We start from the raw sequence: 20,143 nt of genomic DNA, 5'->3' as shown, positions 1-20,143 counted from the left end.
AGCCCCGGCGCTGTGATAACAGCCTCCTGCTCTCTCTCTCTGCTCCCCACAGCTCCGCGCCGTCCGGCCCAGCGGACCTCCGCCGGACCTCTGCACGGTTTTTCTTTTATTCCGGGACTTCATTAAAAGCCACGGCGGCTCTTCCCATGTTGGCCCCGGGAGGCTCCCCGGTCTCCACTCGCTCTGCACTCGGAATCCGTCGGCGGCCGCTTCCAGGTCTTGAAAAAACATGGAAACGTGGTTTTTGAATCACGTCCTCGGTTTGCTCCTGCTGGTCTCACCGGGGCCCCTCGGTGCGTGGACCCCGCCGCACACCGACACCGCCACCGACCGCAGGAGCAGCAGGGATCCGGTAACGGGAGGATATTATCAGTATTATTCCCATCAGCCAGCCGGCACGGAGGGAGCCGGAGCCGCGGAAAACAAAGTCCTCACCGCCGCAACTTCACACTCCAGCGAGAGTTTGTTACCGAGCGGAGGAGACGTCCCGCACACACACACTGCTGAAACACACACTGCTGCTGCCGGAAACCTGGGTAAGCACACGGCGGGGAGAGTGTGTGTGTCCGTGCGTGTGTGTGCGTGTGTGTGCGGTGCGAAGTGGAGTTAAATTTGTAAAAGTGGCCATCAAAGTGCCAGTTTCATATCGGCTCTGACGTTCAGGCCAGCTTCTGTTTTTATAACCACTAAAACACTGTGCAGAAATATCACCTGTTACAATAAGAAGGGAATATCATAAATCACCGCAAGGTAGCAGGTGTTAGTTAATTAATTGTTTATTACCACAGTGACACTATAATACCACATAAAACCTTTCAAATAGATTATAGTGATTGCTGTTTTTAAGGATAGCAGTCATCTTTTGTCCAATACAAAATAAATCTACACAAAGTTTGCAGGCTGCTGGGGAAATGGCTGAAAATGATGAATGAATACACTCTGAGAGGAAGTGTATTCACCTGCTGAGCTGCATGTCCAGGTGAGTTCAGGTGCCAGACCTGCCGCCACAGGACACACAGGTTTTGCTCATCTTGAGGTGGTGCAGTCGTGTCAGAGTGTCTTTACGAGGCTCATCTTTCCTCCTCTGTGGTTCACATGATAAAGCTGGCATACGGTGTTTATACATTTATAATCCACATTATAGCAAGCAGCTTGAACCTGGCTGAGGGAGGCCCCAGAATGTCTTAAACTCAGTCAAATGTAGCATTTTTCATATCTTAAATTCAGTTGTAAAGGTCTAAAAATGTAAAAAAAAAAAAAAAAAAAAAAAAAAAAAGTTCATGCAGACTTATATTCCCATAAGTGTAGAGTTATTTTCACATGTATTTGTTGGCCTTTAAAAAGTTGCAGGCACCTTGAGATGGAGCAGACAAAGATCAGAAATTGCCTGATTGACAGTTTGCCGATATTGACCGTAGTTTTTCTAATGGTGCAATTCATAATTTGCACACCTTTAATTTACCAGAATAATTTAGAGTATTAATACTGACATTCCTCTGTGGGACAAAGGTTTGGCCTTTGTACCTCTGGCAGTAAAAGGCACATTTTTCTAGTACCTCTTCTATCAAAAGTTAATACCTATTCATCACGATTTTTTTTTTTTTTTTCATGTCAGTTTTATATTTTACACATTTTTGCTGATAAACCTGTGAGAAACTCCGTCTTGCGTGTTTTGAAAGTCAAAACCCGCCCGGTCCAGTTGTTTTAGGAGTTCGAGGCCACATCAGGGGCCCCTAACCCAACCGAACATCTATTCATGTTTTAGTGTGAATCTGCTGCACAGGTGCCACATGTGCAGGTGAGTCACAGCAGCCATGCGGTGACTTTACATCGCAGTCGGGCAGCTGCGTCACAGGCCTGGAGTTTGGCAGCACATGGATGTAGTTCAAGTGTGCTTTACTGGCAGTACTGGGGTGCATAAAGGTACAAGCCATTATCTTATTTGTTATTTGGTTTGTAAAAATCTGTACCAGTCACAGACGAGGAGTTGCATCTGTTTTTAGGCTTTAAGATAACTGGGATGTGGATTGTGCCGCTCAGTAAATCAGAAAGATGTCTCTAATAAGTGATTACATTTGCTCATGCTACTGTAACTGAGTAGCTTTTTTGCGTACTTAAATCCAATCCATTACAAAGAACAAATAATCAATAAAAGCTCAGTCAGCAAAGATGAGAAGGGGAATCATATGATGCTGCTTATTCCACAGGTCACGTGTGTCGGTTCAGTCTACAGGGTCCTCACCTCAGTTGAGTGTAATGCCCCTTTAAAAGCATGCAGTGTGCAGCGTGTTCTCTCCTCCTTTTCTAACTGCATGGAAAAGATCCCAGCTAACACAGTTACTGTTTGGAAAAAGGAGCTCAGTCACTTTTACTGCCAGGACATTTGACATGAGACACTTTGGACTTTTACTGCAGGACATTTTTACTGCACTACTTCTACTTCTACTGCAGCCACATACCAGCAGAGGAACAGTACTTCTACTTCTACTGCAGTCACATACCAGCAGAGGGACAGTACTTCTACTTCTACTGCAGTCACATACCAGCAGAGGAACAGTACTTCTACTTCTACTGCAGTCACATACCAGCAGAGGAACAGTACTTCTACTTCTACTGCAGTCACATACCAGCAGAGGAACAGTACTTCTACTTCTACTGCAGTCACATACCAGCAGAGGAACAGTACTTCTACTTCTACTGCAGGGAGATAACGGGGAGGTTTTCTTTGGTAAAATAAAGTTGTGGTTATGGGGCGGCGAGTCAGGTTTGGTGCTCCTGCCAAAGAGTCCTTGAGCAAGAAGACACTTAATAAACTCTCCAGACTGTCTGGCTGAAGCTGAACCCAACCAGAGCCAGGAGGGAGAGTTTCATCCCTGGACGATATAAATCTCATCTGGCAGTCTAACGTTCAGGCAGTAATACTCACATCTGTGCAGCTGTTGGTAAACTTGACACAGGCAAAATAAAACAGGCCTTTATTTACCTCAGCAACTACGAGCAACAGGCAAACAAACAAACAAACAAACAAATAAACAAATAAGTGGCTAAATAAATGAATGAATGAATAAAGAAATAAATAAAATAATTTCTAAAAATGTCATTCAAATCTCTGCAATAGATATGTCTTTCAATGCCAGTATCCTAAAAATATTATTGTGGTATTGGCACCTGATACCAAATACTGCCACTATTATTACTGCTATTGGATTGCTATTGCTGTTACTACTACTGCTACTGCTAATATTACTCTTATTACTGTTATTATTGTGCTACTACTACTGCTCTCATGCAAACGTACACAAAACAAATAGCTTCTTTATTAAATAAATGTGAATTTTTAAAAAATATATTCCGGTAAAAGTGGTGTAATAGTAGATGACTCATTAATGTTGCAATATCAAAACAACATGAAGATCTCCCTTTTAAAAAAAAAAAACAAAAAAAAAACAAAACTGTATTCCAGCACCAACCTGCTTCTCCTCTGTACAGTTTCACACATTCACACGAGGTGCTGCCCACAGTGCACCACAGTGTTAAATGCCTTGCTCAAGGGCTCAGGTGCTGTTGAGGAAGCAGAAAAACCACAATTCATTCACTTTCCACATCCAGAATCCCCCCCGGCTGATCCAGGGACTCTTTTGGTAACAAGCCTCTGAACGTAGCTGTGATTCACACACACACACACACACACACACACACACACACACACACAGCTCAATATTTGCCGTCACATTTAGCAGCGCCGGCCAAGAGAAATCTCTTGGACAAAAACATCTCTCTGGCGCGTAGACAACACAGTCTCGCCCCTTTTCTCTTCATAACATTCCTGCATCCCACTGTCATCCCTGTTGATTAACATGCAGAACACTCTGCACTTGCTTGAAATCGGTATTTGCCTGAAACCGATGCGCCAAACTTGAGTTTTTTGAAGCACAGCAGCGTGTGTGTCGGGGGGAGGACAGTGACGGAGCTCGTGCTGACGGCTGAGAGCGCTCTGAGAGATAAACAACAGAGGAGCTGGACCTGGGAGCGTCCCGCCGGCCGCTGCCAAGAGCACGTTCCAGTCTGAGTTTGGTTACTCGGACCGGGTCCCAGAGAGAGAGAATGAAAGAATACAGAGAGAGGGAGACGTGCAGAGGAAGTGAGGGTGAGAAACAGAGGCCAGTGGCCCAGTTCCCTCCGCAGCCTCCCTGCAGACCGGCTGTTCTGCAGCTGAACTCTCCCCCTCCGCCGGGTTTGGATGGTGGCCGCCGGTCGCTGTGTGTTGTTGGCTGTCAGGATGCCGTCCAGCGCCGAGGACGGCTCATCCTCGGGGGGCTGTTGTTCCAGTCCCGGGGCCGCTGGAGGCCGGCCAGCTCTCAGGCCGTCTGACAGCGCAGCATCAGGGCTGTGAAAAGAGCAAGAGAGAGACAGTCAGAGAGCCTCTGTCTCTCACACACACATTCACACAGGAACACCACACCCTTTCCCTGGAGCCCGACTGGCTCGGCGTGATGATCATTTCTCACACACGCTTGCTATCAAACACACGTCTTGGCAGCCTCTGTGGTGGCTAGAGTATAAGCAAACTGCAAGAAAACAAAGTTGTTATGTAATTTGTAATGGGATAATGAAAATATGATTCACTCTGCGATACTAAAGATGAAGAAACAGTCTTATGTGCTTTTGGCAGCGGGTATTATTAGGTTAGATTAAGGTTTCGGTAGTTACTGCTGTTGTATAGGAAAATGTATATTCACACTTCTGCTTGGGTCGTTTATAAAGCTCAACACTGTCCGCAGACGCTGAGCATGGAGAGTTATCTGGACGCCCACATCCACAGTGACAGTTTTCTACCACCAGGCCTTGTGCTCACTCAGCTTTAGGAAGGAAATAGCCGATTCCCAACAGGCACGGCCGCCGCCATATTTAGGGCCTCAGGCCTTTGTTAAGAGAGACGGGCCTGGCTGCCAATTGTTCTCCACCCAAAGTCATTACATCCGCAGCAAGCCACTTCTGACAGCATCTTCCCCCTGCTGCAGCACACACAGGCCAGGCACACACTGGCTCTGGGGTGCCCTCTAGTGGCAGGAGAAGCAGAAATGGAAGTATTCACTTGGTTAAAGAACATTTTTTAAGAAACCGTGCTGAAGTCCAGGGTAGAGGTGATTTCCTAGCAAACATAAATCACATCAAGGCATCTTAATAATTCTAAAGATGCTTGTCTTTCCATAGTGAGAGACTCCCTCTAATATAATATAACATAATGTTTTTAAATTATTACAAGTTTAAGTAATGAGACCAAGGGAATTGTGTTCAGTAACTAATGTGTAATCACTTAATTTGATTAGAAATTGGTAAAACTGGGAGGACTTTAATGTTATAAGTGGAGTGTTATGATTTGATGTGACACATAAATAACAGACTTCAGAGTGTGTTGAACAGCCAGTCACAAGGAATATAACGATACTGTTTGTTAAGGATTGGAAGCTTTTGGGTCTTGGTGATTTGATTAGATTACGATCATGAATGATCATCGATGCAATTCAGTTTTTTCCAGAACTTGGTGTATTTACTCGATTTTATTGAATTTCAACCAAAAGGAGCAGCATGAACAGCGAGGTCTATGTATGCGTTTGGTGAATTGCTCTTTTCCCTGTTCTACCTTTACTCAAATGCCTCTTAAAATTAACACGGAACTTACTTGGACATTTTTCGAAGAGTATCGGACCCATGCCAGTGTTGAAATAAATTTACTATTTTAAGTCTAATTATTGAGCATCTTGCATCAATGCAGAATTGTCCAAGAATGTATCGCGATGCATATATGCTATGATTGTTTTCCCCACTCTTAATAGACATTGTTTTATTTTTTCCACAGCCACTGAGCAGACGCAAACCCTGCAAGAAACAAACAGCTGGTCACAAGAGAAGACCGCAGGCCCGTCCACTGAGCCTTTCGTCTCCACTGTCGTAGCAACCACTGAGCCCAGCAACACTGACTGGGAGGACCTCCCCACCCCGGACCGGCTGCCCGACTTTTCCCCAGCTTTTTCCGTGGAGCCCAGACCCTGGACGGTGACTGAAGAGGGCGGCCTGCCCCGGGACAGTCCGGAGAGCAGCCTGAGGCTAGGAGATGCCACGGGCTCTGCCTCCTCGACAGCCCTCGGCGTCCCCGTCCGCACCGACAGCACCTACTTTTCCACCACCGTCAGCCGGGCCGGGGAGAGGACCTTGCTGTCCGTGACTCTATCCACATCAGGCAACAGCACCTCCTCCGTGTTTACAGAGGACACCAACTCCCGTCAGCCCCCCTCCACCTGGGGCGTCCCAGTTAGGGGTACGGAATCTGAGGACTATACCAACAGTGTCCCGTCCACTAGTGCCAATGACAGGGATACGACCCGTTCAGACCCTCACCTCACCCACTCTTTCAGCCGGACCTTTTCTGAGACGGAGAGCCCAGGCATGTCTAGGGGAACCCATGCTTTAACGGGACGTCCAAATTCCACCGAGGATCAACCCGCCTCAACGTCCGAAGGGACTCCCAACTCAACCCCACCTCTCAGGGTGACGGGAACCAGCACGGACCAATCGGACATGTCAGTTTCATCCACACCTCCTGGCGTTTCTCCTGACGGCAGGCCTGCCAACGTCTCAGGGACGGTCCAGGGTTCGGGTTCCAGTGTTGGGACATCCACCGAATCTTCAACCGGAAGCCTGAGCTCCAGTAGCAGTGGGACCCAGGGAGGCACAGAAAGGGTTTCCTCCCAGACCGAAGAGGTGGATGTGGGCGCGGGTCTGACCACGGCGCTCCCAACGGTCAGAACCAGCATCACTGAACTGGACGACTCTCTGACCAGATTCCTGTCCGGTCAGCCGCCCTTCATCCCCAAGACAGACGGTCCGGTGTCGTCAACCGAGGTCTTCCTCACCACCACACCCGTCACTGTTGCACACAGGTTAGTTTCACCAGAAATAATGCAACAAAAGACCGATTAATGCAGCCAAGTTTATTTTTGGAACAATTTCACGAGAGTAACATCATATTTATCAGGTGAGCAGTGATTTTAGCAGCAAATCACCCACATCTTTAACTTCCTGTGCAAATAGGAAAAGTAGTCCTGGCTACTTTCTCTTTTGGTATGATATTGTGCAAATTTTCAAAGTTTTACCAATCTGCTTAACAAAACCGTCACACTTGGCCACACATTATTTAGTTGCCTAATATCTAGAGCAGGGGTGTCAAACTCGTGCCATGGAGGGCCAAGAGGCTGCAGGTTTTCATTCCAACCAAGGAATGAAAAGTGGAGTTGTTGGTTGAAATGAAAACCTGCAGCCTCTTGGCCTCCATGGCACGAGTTTGACACCCCTGATCTAGAGCTTTTGAAGTGATAACAGATTTTCAAGAAGTCAGCTGTTACTCAACATAGTGCTTGCATGCTTAAAGAGTTAGCACTGGGTACCGAAGCCAAATATCTACAGGGGCCTCACGGATTATTTTGGTGTCTATGTTCTATGTTGACCCCTTGACCAGTTGAACAAACCCACCAAACCAACCAAACCAAACCTAAAAACTTAGTGTATTAATATTAATCCCCAACTGCACTTTCTGGTAGCCATTGAAACTACAGGTGTAATCATCTACCCAAACTGAAAACATGGCTCTGTAAGTCCCTCAGTGGTGAAGTGATTATTTTTCAGCGCTGCTCTTAAATTGTAAGTTGCTTCAGATTGGTGTGAAATTATGGTGAACACATTAGTAATGTTGAACAATGAACACTGGACTCTATTTTTGATTTATAATGTTAGGCCTAATAACTGATTTTTCCACAAGCTTCATACAAAGGCTTTCTGCCGCAAAGCTCCACAGAGCATTGGCCCCATTCAACCTCATGTGATGAATTTTTGGTTTCTGTTTACATTAAGAAGAAATCAACTGGTGTCCGTTTGATTATTTTCAAGCCAAAGCACGATTCAAACCAAACCGTGGCTAAAAACCGAGGCACAACCTGAACTGTGAAACAAGCTGTTTGACTGATTGACTGACAGTTGTTCATTTACTCCTTAACAGGTCTCAGGTAACAGAGGAAGAGGAGACCTTCAAAGCCGCTGCCACCACTGCCTCCACCCCCACCCCTCCTCCAGCCAGCTCCACCTCCCCTCCCCAGCCCAGCAGCAGCAGCAGCAGTGGCGGCGGCAGCAGCAGCAGCAGCAGCAGTGGCAGCAGCAGTCCCACCCAGGGGTCGCCCACCCTGGACTCCATCACCACACCCCCTGCTACAGTCTCCACTCTGGGTCAGCAGACCTCCACGGCGGCTCCCGCTCAGCCCCTGTCACCCAGCCACACCCAGGGCCCCTCCACGGGCATGGCCGGTCCTGTGAACGTCACCGTCCACCGGCCAGAGGTGAGCACGGCTACTCAGGGGGTCACGATGGCCCGCGGCGTGCACACCACCACCGCCACCACCACCGCCACCTCCAGCCCCAGCACCCCAACCCGCAGCACCGCGGCCCCTCACATCACCAGGAAGCAGACCGACAGGGGGACCACGGAGCCGGCGGTGACAACAGCACCCACTGAGTTTCAGCCCACCAAGGCACCACCAAGTCAGTAGTTCAATGCTCAACCTTCACATAAAGTGATCATTTTGCTGTCCTGTTACTACTAGTCTACTAGTCTGCTGTCAAACAAACAGTGTTGGGTGATGCTGTGACATCTTTTTTTTTTTTTTGGATAATATAACGATACCAATCTTAATGGCGATGATAATACAGTACATCAGTAAAGATACACTGTCCTCACTGATATTTTTTAAGGCTGAAACCGATGTGAAAGTGTACATCGCTAGCTGCACAGGAGGGAGAACAAATATGCATATGTAAATATCCATTTTAAGCTACCGATTTACCGATGGAGGTCACATGATGAACCTCATCCTATACCATACTGAATTACTACTTTGTTTCAAACATTATCTAAAGGAATACTAAAACGTTTTGGGCAAGATACCCTTTTTTCTGAACTGAACCACGGGACGTGCAGAGGAGAAAATCGTACCAATCATCTTGTCTCAGTCTGGGGAAGTCAGTAAAAGGGGATTTTGCCCAAAACATTGGTTTAAGTTTGTTTTTTTTCCAGTGAAATGCATTTCCAAGGTAAGTCATAGCCCATTTCTGTATTTCGCTCTTTTCTCCAAAAATCCAGGAAACCCGTGTGCACCGAACCCCTGCATGAACGGAGGGATGTGTGTGAGCCACGAGGGCCGCGAATTCACCTGCCGCTGTCTGCAGGCCTGGACGGGACTGAACTGCAGCGAGGGTGAGCGCCTCTGGCTTCCTGTCAGCTACCTAACATCATCATCGTCATCATAACACCTTCATCTATTTATTTATTTAATGTTTACTAGACAGTGTGATTGTTATCATTATTATTATTAAAAAAGTAAATCCATGATGTTTCTGTGGTGCTCAAAAGCGCATTACAAGACCATCATGAGTGCAAGAGAGTTATTGTGATCAGAATATCATAATGAGTAAAAAAAAAAAAAAATAGGGAATTAAATACTTTGTGGTGCAACTGCATAGTTAAAGACACGATATTAAATTTAATCTAATTGGCTGTTTGGCTGTTGTTATATAAGAAGAGTTTATCTGATCCTCTAATGGTCTTGTAATCTGCTTGCACTTCATCACAGAGGCCTTCACTTTAAATCCCTCTCTGCCGCTCCTCTTTGCTCTTTACAGTTTGAACAGCTCATTCTTACATGATGTGTGTGTGTGTGTGTGTGTGTGTGTGTGTGTGTGTGTGTGCAGATGCAAATGAGTGTGAGCAGGACCCCTGCCCCCCCGGCTCCAGGTGTGTGAACACGCAAGGCTCCTTCAGCTGCAAGTGTCCGCTGGGCTTCGACCTGCACGACGGACGCACCTGCACCCGAGGCAAGACCAACGCACTCTGCTGTCAATCAATCAATACAGCGATCAGTCCAACAATCAATCAATCAATCAGTCTTACTTACTCTGTGTATTTCTCTTTTTGTCTTTGGGCCGGATACCAGAAGTTAGATCAGAAATCACTAAATATTGATTCTGTTATTATCCCGTAGTCACAGAGTGTTGTGTGTTTACAAAATCTTTGCAATGAAAATATTTCATCTTTTCATGCTCTAGGTATCTAGGTTAAAATTTTTTATTCACTTTTTGAACTTTTTAAGAAAATAGATGTTTTGTATCGATACCCCAAGTTTCTGTAAGTGGGTCAAAATTGACCCGTGTGCACAGAACAGTGTGACGCCTCAGACATCAGCAGTGTAACCACTTATCAGGACTGTTTTTCACATTATTTTCATATAGTATAACATATCACATCATTAATATCAATACTGTATTTATACATTTTTTACTGCTGGAACTCTTTCACAACACTAAATTGATATCAAATGCATAACACTGCACATTTATCACCACAGCTTTTTTTTTTTTTTTTTAATCATCAAATCAAACTTTCTAGATAGCCAGCTAACACCATGCAGCTCAGCTAGCTAGTCAGTAATAATAATAACTTTAAATTTGCATGGTTATTCTGAACAGCTTGCTAACAGTATTCCAGGTCAGGTGGGTGTTTTGTAGACCGAATAAATGACTGAAAAAATACATTAAATCTTATGCAGGTCATCTTTGACCCACTCATGGAAGCGTGTGGGGTCACCGCCACACGTCAGGGTTAAGGCGGCTCATTGCACATGTAATGACTTTCTTTAAAAACTTCAGTGAAACGATTTTAGACAAAACACGAGGCTGAAATACACCATGACATCAGTCCAAAACCAGCTCTGCTTTATCTGTCCTCCCCGACTGTGAACTGTCATAATTGAATCTTTATTCAGACACAAGGTCCACATAAGAAATGAAATTGAAAATAAAATCAAAGACAAAACAGACGAAAAAGTGAAGAAATACATTATACAGTGCTATACCATTAAGTTACCATTAAAAAATGTCATATATATACACATACACATACATACATGTATACATATATATACACACATACATACATATACATACACACACACACACACACACACATATATATATATACATATATGCTCATATACATATACATACATATACACATACACACACATATATCATAGTTTATCATTATTTTTTTTCCAGTTTATAGCTTAATTAATTTGTAATAATTGCTATTATATTGTTATCATTATTTATGTCATTTTCTCTTCTTTGTCACGCAGTATTTCACAGTATTCCTCTTATGGCAGTATTTCAGATTCATTGCATTATATTCACATTTCAAAGCAATATAACTTTTACTCGCTGCCGGCTCGTCTGTCGCTCTGCTCTCTGGGACTTTGGCTCTGACGGTAAATTTCTCCGCTGCAGCAAAAACCTTTCTGGGAACGTTCAGCGTGAACCGGCAGCCGCACGACCTCGTGGAGTTCAGGAGAGTCATCGTGCACGAGATCCAGAGGGAGATCATCCAGCTGGTGAGACGAGACGCTGATTTGTGGAGGAAAAAATAAAAGAGTCCAGCAGCTGTTTTACACATGCTCACATTTCCTCTCCATCTTTACTCCCGTCTTCTCCGCAGCTCAACGCCTCCCTGTCGGTTCTGCACGGTTACAGCCGCTCCACTCTGAGTAACTCTGAGTAAGTTCCTCCGTTCGACGCTGTTTCTGACATTATAACACACATGAGCGGTAAATGATGTAAGGATCTCTTTGCTTTTGTATTCACCTTTTTCTTTTAATTTAATTTTACAACAGGAATATTACAGCGTTCAAAATGTCCCTGCATGACTTCTCCTCCACCCACTTTGTGTGCAAACATTGTAAGGAAGTAGAGCTTATACTTTTATATTTATCTCCTTCAATTGGTGGCATTTGGTTTTGTCTTCGACGCCCAAACATCAGCTTGGCTCGTATGAATCTATTATTAAGTCAGGAAACTTCATTTTTAGGTTAACAGGTGAAATATCTGCCGACAGGGTGACAGAATTTCACTTGTTTCCTCTGAAAATCGAGTTGTTTCAAGAACTTTCTTCGATCAGGCGGTGTTTTCTCGATATTAGTGGATTTATTCTTGCCTGTTTGGCCTTTTTTTTTTTCAAAGCTGACTCTTTAAAAAAATATTTCAGAAACAAGCGAGACTCGATTAGAAAAAAGAGTGCTTCGTTTTCTGCATTATTTTTCGATGTTTTCAAGAATATTAAGAGAGTAAATGGGTTTAAGATGGACATTTTTTCAGTGCAGTGCAAAGAATCTCGATCTGAAATTCAAGTTTGAAGTTAAATTCGTGTTTTTTTTTTGTTTTTTGTTTTTTTGTTTTTTTTTTTTAGTCAAGGTAAAAAAAAAAATCTGCCAGTGGGATGAGATAATCCCACTTGAGTCCAGTGCAGCTTCACTTGTCTCAGGATTTTTTTTCCTGGACGCAAGTATTTATGCAGGTCAGCCTCTAAGATCAAGAAAATGACACTCGATTCAAGAAAATTCTTCAAACAAACTGATTCCCACTGGAAGGAGGTGGGAACACTCGTAGGTTTTCCGGATGTTTCCGGTCACCGAGCGCTGATCCGCTCTCTGCTCCCCACAGGGAGGAGGACGGGCTGCACATCTCCGCCGTCAACATGTTCTCCGTCTCCACCGAGGTGACGAGCGCCGAGGTCTTCAACAGCATCCAGATGTCGCTCAGCAACTGCAGCTCGTCATCGGCCCACTGCAGGATGGTGCTGCACCACAAGCTCACCTACCAAGGTACACACACACACACACACACACACACACACACCATCATCATCATCATCATCATCATCACCAACCGTTTTCACACATTTATAAACAGTGAAACAGCACAACTGAAGGCACACGGCTCATCTCTGCTGTTCAAAATGAACTGATTTATCGTTTACAGCCACTAGAGGGTGCTGTTTTACCACATGTGGACCAAAAATCCTGTTTAACTGCTGAAAAAAAAGATGAAAAAAACAAAATCAAGTGCAGTTAAGGTTTACAGGCTCAGTAACACAGACAGAGGTCTTTATAGGAATATTATAGAGGAGTATTACGATGATAAACCACCATAAATTATGATGATGAGCTTCCATGTCCAGTGACAAAATAATCACCACCGTAATTCAAAATATGACAGAGAAGTCATGACATGAGTAGTGAGAGCTGGTGTGTTTAGGGTCACAAACATTAAAAAAAAAAAAAAAAAAAAAAACTAACAAGTGATCACACATCCCTTATTTATTCTATTTCTGAATTTAAAAAAATAAAAATAAAAAAAATAACCACTGCTATTTATTTTACTACATTCATTTGTTTAAAATTTGTCATCACCAAAAGAAAAAAAAAAAAAAGGTTTTCAATAGGAGGCTGAAAATGTCCATCTACATTTCCTTGGTTGGATGAATTTGTTAATGACTGACGTTGACACACACTCTCTCTCCGTGTGTGTGTGTCCCAGTGGAGAGCCTGTGTTTGGCCCAGAAGACGCCGTGTGACACCGAGCGCTCCACCTGCACCGACAGCAGCGGGACGGCCTATTGCCAGTGTCTGCAGGGGTACTACAAACACAACCCCGAGGACCTGTCCTGCATCGGTGAGCCGCCTCTGAGTGTGTGTGTGTGTATGTGTGTGTGTGTAGTTTAGGGCTGAGGGAAGGAATAAGTAAGTAAATAAAGCTTTATATTTGATGCAGCTCTTTTAAAAAGGTGCATTTACAAATTGAACAAAAAAAGAAAAAGGTACAGACGTAGAGGACATATACACTCAGTGGCCACTTTATCGGGCCCTCCTGTATAATCTAATCTAATCCAGTCCAACTGTTGTACCGTAAAGTTTCCTCTCCTGCTGCCTGTAATTCTCAGGTTTTCTTGTTGTCACGGTAACAGAGGTGTTCATTCACTTCTGTGTTTGACATTGAGCTCATAGTTAGTGCTGCACTTTACTGACAGCTGTTTCCACTATTCTGTCCCCCCTAATTTATATGAATAGGGAGGACAAAAAATCAGAAACCCCTCTCAGTGTAATGCAGTCCAGTACAAAACCTCTGCAAACTACAACCTCAGTAATAAACACAGAATTAAAGGGACACATTCTGCACCATGTCAACACAAACTGAACATTATAAACTTTGTTAAAAGGCAGAGTTTATGGCAGAGCTGCTGAGCTGAGCGGCATCAGACTGGACAGGTGGAGCTGAGCAAGAGACACTGAGTGGAGATCCGAAGTCTTTCCAGAAACCTTCAGTAGAGATCTGTGGAAAGAAGCTGCTTGAAACAGTCCAGAGATTCAGCAAAACAAAATATCAGGGACAAGGTTATTGTAGAAAAACTAAAACTAAACAAAAAAATAAAATGAGGTGTGAAAAAAACATTTTAGTTAACTAGAATTAAAAATAAAAACTAGACTTTAGAAAAAAAAAAATGAATGAAAACTAACTGAAATGATACTGTGTTCTAAACGCAGGAGGAGGCGCCGGTGCTGCAAAAAACCCGAATACAACTAAACACTGTAAACAGTAAAAATTAAACCGAAATGGGCGAACTAAACTATAACTAAACTGAAATGAAAACAAAAATTTAGAAAATGAAATAAAAAGAAAATAATAAGGAGGTTGGAGACAGAACTGGTATTGATTTATATGTAATCAATAGAGTCGATTAGTTTATTCTGAAGTTTTACAGGGAGCGAGTAGAGGGCAGGAGAGAGCAGGGGTACTATGGGACCTGCAACTTGTGTAAAGTAATAATCTGGTGTTAATCTGAACCAGCTGTAAACGAGTGTGGAGGGAATTACAGTAATTTAGAAGGGAGGAAATGAAAGAGTGGATTAAAAGAAGACCAGATGTTTGTGAGTGGTGGCGTGTAGTCGTTAATGAAAGGGCAAAACTGGACTTAACTTAGCACAAACAAGCACAAAGTATTTTTTTTTTTTTAAGTTTTTAATTTTTTAAGCTTTTCCGGATTCCTAATCTCTAAATGTTTTTGATTTTTTTTTTTTTTTTTTTTTTTTGTCGCGTGTGGAGCTCCAGTTGAACCTCTGTGCCCGGCGTTCTGTGTCTTTGGCTGATTTCTGTTTGCTTGCTGTCTGTTTCAGAGTGTGGAGACGGATACAAGCTGGAGAACGGCACCTGTGTCCAGTAAGCATCCAGACTTTTCTTCCCTTCACTGGCACTGATTCAAAGTCCTGCTCCCACCGTGACACTTCATTTTTTAAAAAAAAATTTATTTCCACTTTCAGGTGCATGTTTGGATTCGGAGGCTTCAACTGTGGAAACTGTAAGTGCCGCTGAAAAATCCCCAAATTTGAAAAATGCAGTGCTTTCAAACCTCCAAGCTTCCGCGCTGACTTCTTCTCTGCAGTGTTTCTTACTGACGGCGACTCGAGGCTATAAAGTTGCGTTATTTAACGCGTTGTCCCTAATTTGTCGCCTGTTTTTGCAGTTTACAAGCTGATTGCAGTGGTGGTGTCGCCTGCAGGGGGCGGCCTGCTCCTCATCCTCATCATCGCCCTCATCGTCACCTGCTGCAGGTGAGGAGGCTGGAAATAAACACCACGTTGAGCAAAACTCACAACGCTGCATGAAATATCTTAATGCACGACTGGATCGAAAGAAAAAATATTCTTTATGTGAAAATCAGTTTCAGAAGCAGAGAGTTTCATTCAGTTGCAGCTGCTCGAATTCTCAAGAGAAAAATAAAGTGAAATTATAAGAAATAGGAACGGAAAATGAGAAATGTGAGCTCGTTTTTTCACTCTTTTTAAAGAGTAGATGAAGGATGTTAGACACACACGGCAAATCTCACTGTATAAAGGACAGGCCTGTAATGATGACGGAGAATAACAACAGGACAGAGGAGAAAATGGCGAGTAATTTGTTTAGAAGCGTCTTCAGGGTCAGCGTTCGGGGTTTCGTCGGTGTTTTCTGGTCAAAGCAAAATAAAGGAGGAGGAGCCAGGCTGTGAATAAAGTTCTCGACAAACTGTAATATTCTAATATTAGAGCGGTGATGACCTGATAGTTTGATAACCAACATCTAATCATTGATAACTGATTGCCGAAGAGCTTAAGAGTTTAACACACTGATTCTTGGGAATTTGGATAAAACAGGTTTTAATTATGAAAAAATCTGAAGGTATATCATTATAGGCCAAGGTCTTGGCTGTTCAGCAATGTACCGGTGCAACCTCCTCATTTTGCATTTTTTTCATAAAATAGGTTTTTCCAGTTATTAGGCTACTTTGTTTTTGTCAACACTGTCACTGTAATGTTTTTTTTTTTTTTTATTTGAAAAACATATTTTGTATTAAAGAGACTATTACTTTAATAACTCAACAGCACAAAAGAAACATATTGTAAGCATATTCATTTAAAACCAATATAACTGCCTCTGACGGTGGTGACAGTCGCCTCATTAACATGATCACATGATACGCATGACTTGTTCACATTAGCCAGCTTGTTTCCCTCCTGTTGCTACCTGCATCAGACCTCTTCTTAAAAAGTATACATTTATTCCATAATCTAATCTAATATTTTTTATACAGAAGTGACGGTGTTGACATGTTATGGTTGTGACAGTAGCAGTGTCCAAAAATATGAAGAGATTTAAGAGAAAATAGCAAACTTCCAGGAGCCTGAGCGGTCTTGAAGCATGCAGTAGAGCTGAAGGTTTGAAAAGGGCTCCTCAGGAATGTAATTGACCTTGTAGTTTTTTTATTATTATTATTTTTTAAATAAATTTCTGACGGTGGTGACGAATATCTGGGACACATTTTGAGCAACCACAAAATAATAGTAAATATTGTTCAAAACCCATCGTTTGTAGTTTTTAATACATATTATGATGTACTCTTTCATGTGGTAAAGATATTATTCAATGAAATTATTACTTTTTGTTGTTTTAATCAAGTTGAAATGATTATCTCCTATCTGAGGACAACTGGTTTTGTAGGGCATGGGCCAACATATAATCATTAAATTAATACAAATTAAAAATAAACCTATAAAAGAACCTTACAAATGTGCAAAGGACCCCCTGATTATGCCCTTGATTCTCTTTATTCATTAAAATGTTGTAAATTTCCAGCAGAAATGGCATTTTTGTTAGTGGGACATGATTTATCCAAATTCTCAAGAATCAGTGAACAACATGTGCTGTGATCCCAGGAAAGACAAGAACGACATCAACAAGATCATCTTCAAGAGCGGCGACCTGCAGATGTCCCCGTACACCGACTTCCCCAAGAGCAGCCGCGTGTCCATGGAGTGGGGCCGCGAAACCATCGAGATGCAGGAGAACGGCAGCACCAAGAACCTGCTGCAGATGACCGACATCTACTACTCTGTACGCACGCAGCACGCACACACACACACACACACACACACACACACACACACACACACACTGCAAGCCTCGATCCACAGCTCCACGTGTACGCTCTGTCTCTGCCTCCGTCTGTCTTCGGAGAATGTTTAGTTTTATTTGCACATGGATGCAGATGATCAGTCACTTTAAAGGAATACTCCAAACTTTTTGCACAAAATCCCCTTTTTTAGACTTCAGACACCTTGGAGACGAGATGTTGGACACCATCTTCACCTCTGTACGTCCAGGGGTTCGTTTCCTATGGGTAGCATTGCGTGTTAGCTTAGCATAAACACTTGAAGTCTATGGGAGTCGTTAGCCTAGCTCTATCAAAGTGAAAAAAGACATGTATTTCAAGTCCACATGATTCACTGTGGAAATCAGACAGGTTCAGAGTTGCTGTAAGGTTTTTGTTTTGTTTTTTTCACTTTGTTGGAGCCAGGCTAACGACTCCCATAGACTTTAAGTGTTTATGCTAAGCTAAGATGAAATGCTACCCATAGGAACTGAACTAGTGGACGTCCAGAGGAGAAACTGGTGTCCAACATCTGGTCTCAGTCTGGGGAAGACAGGAAAAGGGGATTTTGCCCAAAACACTGACATTGTCTCATATCAATCATCGGCCTCTGAATTGAATCTGATCGAAAACGTATCGTGTCTGACTTTGTAACATCGGCAAATATCATATCATTGTCCAAAGAATCTGTATAATATGATGTGATTTACTCTCCTTCTGAGGCCTTCGCTGCATGTCATCGCCTCTCTCTCCCCTGCCTTTCCTGTCTCTGTGCTGTCGCTGTTGAATGAAGCAGAAATGCCACAAAAATGTATTTGCCAACAGATCATTTCTCAGAGCCTCATGGGCAGGTTGAAGGAAATCTGCGACCCAGGCTAATTAATAAGAGGCAGCATTTCTTCTTTGTAAAAGCTCACGAGTCAGCAGCTTCTGATGTGTGATGCTCTTCTCCTCCGTCTGGTTTCTCTCAGCCGGCGTTACGCAACTCGGACCTGGAGAGGAACGGCCTGTACCCGTTCACCGGTTTGCCCGGCTCCCGCCACTCCTGCATCTACCCGGCGCAGTGGAACCCATCCTTCATCAGCGACGATTCACGGAGAAGAGACTACTTCTGAGGGCCGGCGCCCCACAACACACACACACACGCACACACACACACACACACACACTTCCTCTGGCCCGTACCCTCCCCTGTCCTGTCGTGTCGTGATGAAGTTGAACTGGATTTGCATTTGCGATGGATGTGCTGCACCACAAGTATTCAGGGGGAAACACACTAATATAGACGTGAATCTGTGTGTGTGTGTGTGTGTGTATCTGCATGTTGTGTAAGTGCATGCTTTATGTGAGCCTGCTTTTGAATGACCACACGCTTAAGTGTCAAAACATGGAAATGTCGCTGCGGCTGCTGTGAGAGCAGGTGACGCTCCAAGCTGCCAAAGGTGTGATGGATTTCCCCTCCGGGTCAGAGGGCGGGCGGGTGGAGCGCCAACAGAACCACTGAAGGTGTCAGATGCACATCAAAGTTTTTTTTTTACGCAGATGGAAAGCGACGTTCGCTCTGACGCCGGTGTTAATTTATTCCCCGTGTTTGTTTTGATATGTAGCATAATGGACGTTTCACACACACACACTGAAGTGACTTTGTTTTTATGTGTGTGTGTGTGTGTGTGTGTGTGTGTGTGTGTGTGCCTCTTATGGTTTCTGGTGTGAAGACTGCATGTGTGTGTGTGTGTGTGTGTGTGTGTGTGTGTGTTTGTGTGCACGCATGGAATTTAACACAATATCTGTGACTGAAGGATCAGAGGACTTATACCACGTCGAGTGATTGTATGTAAAGATGTATCATAATTAGTTTGATAATTTGTAGATGGAATATTTTTATGCGACAGTTTTCCTCTCTTGTTGATTGCAGAGTGATGTTGATTCTGGCGTTTTAGTCAGACATGTTTATTTAAATAAAAGTGTTGCACTGCAGCCTGTCTGGAATGAATTGCACCTTTTTTTGTTCTGCTGTGGAGACAAATTAGAATATGTATTATTTTTAATTGATCTCTAATCTTTAAATGATCTTTCGCAAAGGTGGCTCACATGTTTTTATCTTTTTATGAACTGGAGAATGACATTAATGGCATCTACTCAGTAGTATACAGCAGGAGAGATCAGTTAAAAAAAAAAAAAAAAAAAAAACTGTCTGACAAAATATATTTTACATTGCAAATGATCAAATATTTAAAAGCATCACCAGTATGAAAAATAATACAGCACGACATATCAAAATAAAAGTACTGAATAAGGTTATTTTTATTGACAGTTCTATGCTCACTTTTTTCCCCAAGGAGAATATGGGCCCTATCTTGCGCCAGACTCCCTAAACCCGCTATTTGCGGATTTGGGATTTAGGAAGAGGCGTTCTCCCGTAAAAGTTGCTATCTTGTGCACCTCCCGCTATCCGCAAAACACCTGCCCTGCGTTCCAAATCGCATACTTATACTTTTTACTTTTAGTATGTACTGCAGCTGCCCTTAAAAAGTATGTAGTTTAGTATGTATTGGGACATACTAATTCTTTTTTTCCCTACTAAATAGTATGGTAGTATGGGTATTGGAACGCAGGGCTGCGCTACCCGCTATATTATGCATAGGCGTGTTTTGGGCGTTACGCCAGTTAAACCAATCAGTGTGCCAGGTGCCTTTAAGGGCAGGCTGCGCTATCCTAAATCCTAAATCCTAAACCCGCGATGGAGAGAGG

General features: G+C 43.4%; 1 protein-coding gene across 1 annotated transcript; it reads left to right on the top strand.

Annotated features, from left to right (window-relative positions):
• The first annotated feature begins 65 nt into the window (after positions 1–65).
• Positions 66–19,358, top strand: heg1 (heart development protein with EGF-like domains 1). Its single transcript, XM_030080258.1, has 15 exons — positions 66–536; positions 5,861–6,941; positions 8,054–8,126; positions 8,157–8,589; positions 9,188–9,301; positions 9,796–9,918; positions 11,386–11,489; positions 11,594–11,652; positions 12,595–12,755; positions 13,471–13,605; positions 15,105–15,147; positions 15,249–15,286; positions 15,452–15,539; positions 17,178–17,355; positions 18,364–19,358. Exons 1-15 carry the CDS (start codon positions 230–232, stop codon positions 18,505–18,507), a joined length of 3,081 nt encoding a protein of 1,026 aa, XP_029936118.1. The 5' UTR covers positions 66–229; the 3' UTR covers positions 18,508–19,358.
• The last annotated feature ends 785 nt before the right edge of the window (positions 19,359–20,143 follow it).

Source organism: Myripristis murdjan, chromosome 21 (assembly GCF_902150065.1).
Source record: "Myripristis murdjan chromosome 21, fMyrMur1.1, whole genome shotgun sequence".
Classification (NCBI taxonomy): domain Eukaryota; kingdom Metazoa; phylum Chordata; class Actinopteri; order Holocentriformes; family Holocentridae; genus Myripristis; species Myripristis murdjan.
This window is presented reverse-complemented; position numbering and strand designations above follow the sequence as displayed.